Source organism: Myotis davidii, unplaced genomic scaffold (genome assembly GCF_000327345.1).
Source record: "Myotis davidii unplaced genomic scaffold, ASM32734v1 scaffold7527, whole genome shotgun sequence".
NCBI classification, from domain to species: Eukaryota; Metazoa; Chordata; class Mammalia; order Chiroptera; family Vespertilionidae; genus Myotis; species Myotis davidii.
The window spans coordinates 1-982 of NW_006298305.1; the positions used below are offsets into that span (position 1 = coordinate 1).

A 982-nucleotide genomic window follows, 5' to 3' on the forward strand; every position below is an offset into this window, starting at 1 on the left:
GGACCTGCGCTCCTGGACCGCGGCCAACACCGCAGCTCAGATCACCCGGCGCAAATGGGAGGAAACTGATGAGGCCGAAGAAAGGAGACACTACCTGCAGGAGGAGTGCCTGGAGTTGCTCATCAGATTCCTGGCAATGGGGAAGGAGGTGCTGCAGCGCAAAGGTACCCGGGGCCTGGGGCCTCCCTCCTCTCCCCTGGGGGCTGGGGGTCCTGCAAAGGGAAGGTAATGGGATCAGTGTCAGAACCCCCCTCCTTTTGGCCAGGATATTAAGTCCGCCTGGGTTTTCAGATCAAAACTCAGAAAGTGACGCCCACCCTTCTCTCAGGGACGCCTGGGGGGGCAGTCTCTCAGGGACAATTAGAGGGGAGACCAGCCTGAAGGAACTGAGCAGCGGTTCCCATTGGACCCTGCAGTGGCTCTGGGACCCATGGGGGACGTCCTCTCTCAGGCCCTGCTCCCTGCCCTTCACCCAATGTATCTGAGGTCTGACCCCGACTTTTCTGAGTCCTTTGGCCTCCACCCAGGACAGGGCCAGAAATCCCTTTCTCCCCCTGAGACCTGCCTCCTGCCCTGGGCTGTGTCACTCTGACTAGAACTTTCTAAAGAGGAAAGGTCATCCCCAGATGCTCTGTCCAGGCTGGTGGTGCCTGTATGCTCCCTCGCCCACCCCAGGTGCCCTGTCCACGATCAGGTGGTCACATGAGAGCTGCTGGAGGGTCCCCTGACAGTGCCAAGTCCCTGAATTTCCTCCCCCTTCTCCTCAGACCCTCCAAAGACACACGTGACCCACCACCCCATCTCTGACCTTGAGGTCACCCTGAGGTGCTGGGCCCTGGGCTTCTACCCTGCGGACATCAGCCTGAGCTGGCAGCGTGATGGGGAGGAGCAGACCCAGGACATGGAGCTTGTGGAGACCAGGCCTGCGGGGGATGGGACCTTCCAGAAGGGGGCGGCCCTGGGGGTGCCACCTGGAGAGGAG

The 982-nt window shown here is 61.3% G+C and overlaps 1 protein-coding gene across 1 annotated transcript; it reads left to right on the forward strand.

Moving 5' to 3' along the window:
- Positions 1-4: 4 nt before the first annotated feature.
- LOC107184693 (RLA class I histocompatibility antigen, alpha chain 11/11-like) lies at positions 5-982 on the forward strand (the record flags this gene model as incomplete). Its single annotated transcript, XM_015570592.1, has 2 exons — positions 5-164; positions 768-982. Coding segments are annotated over 2 exons (375 nt in total), but the record flags the coding sequence as incomplete, so codon positions are not given.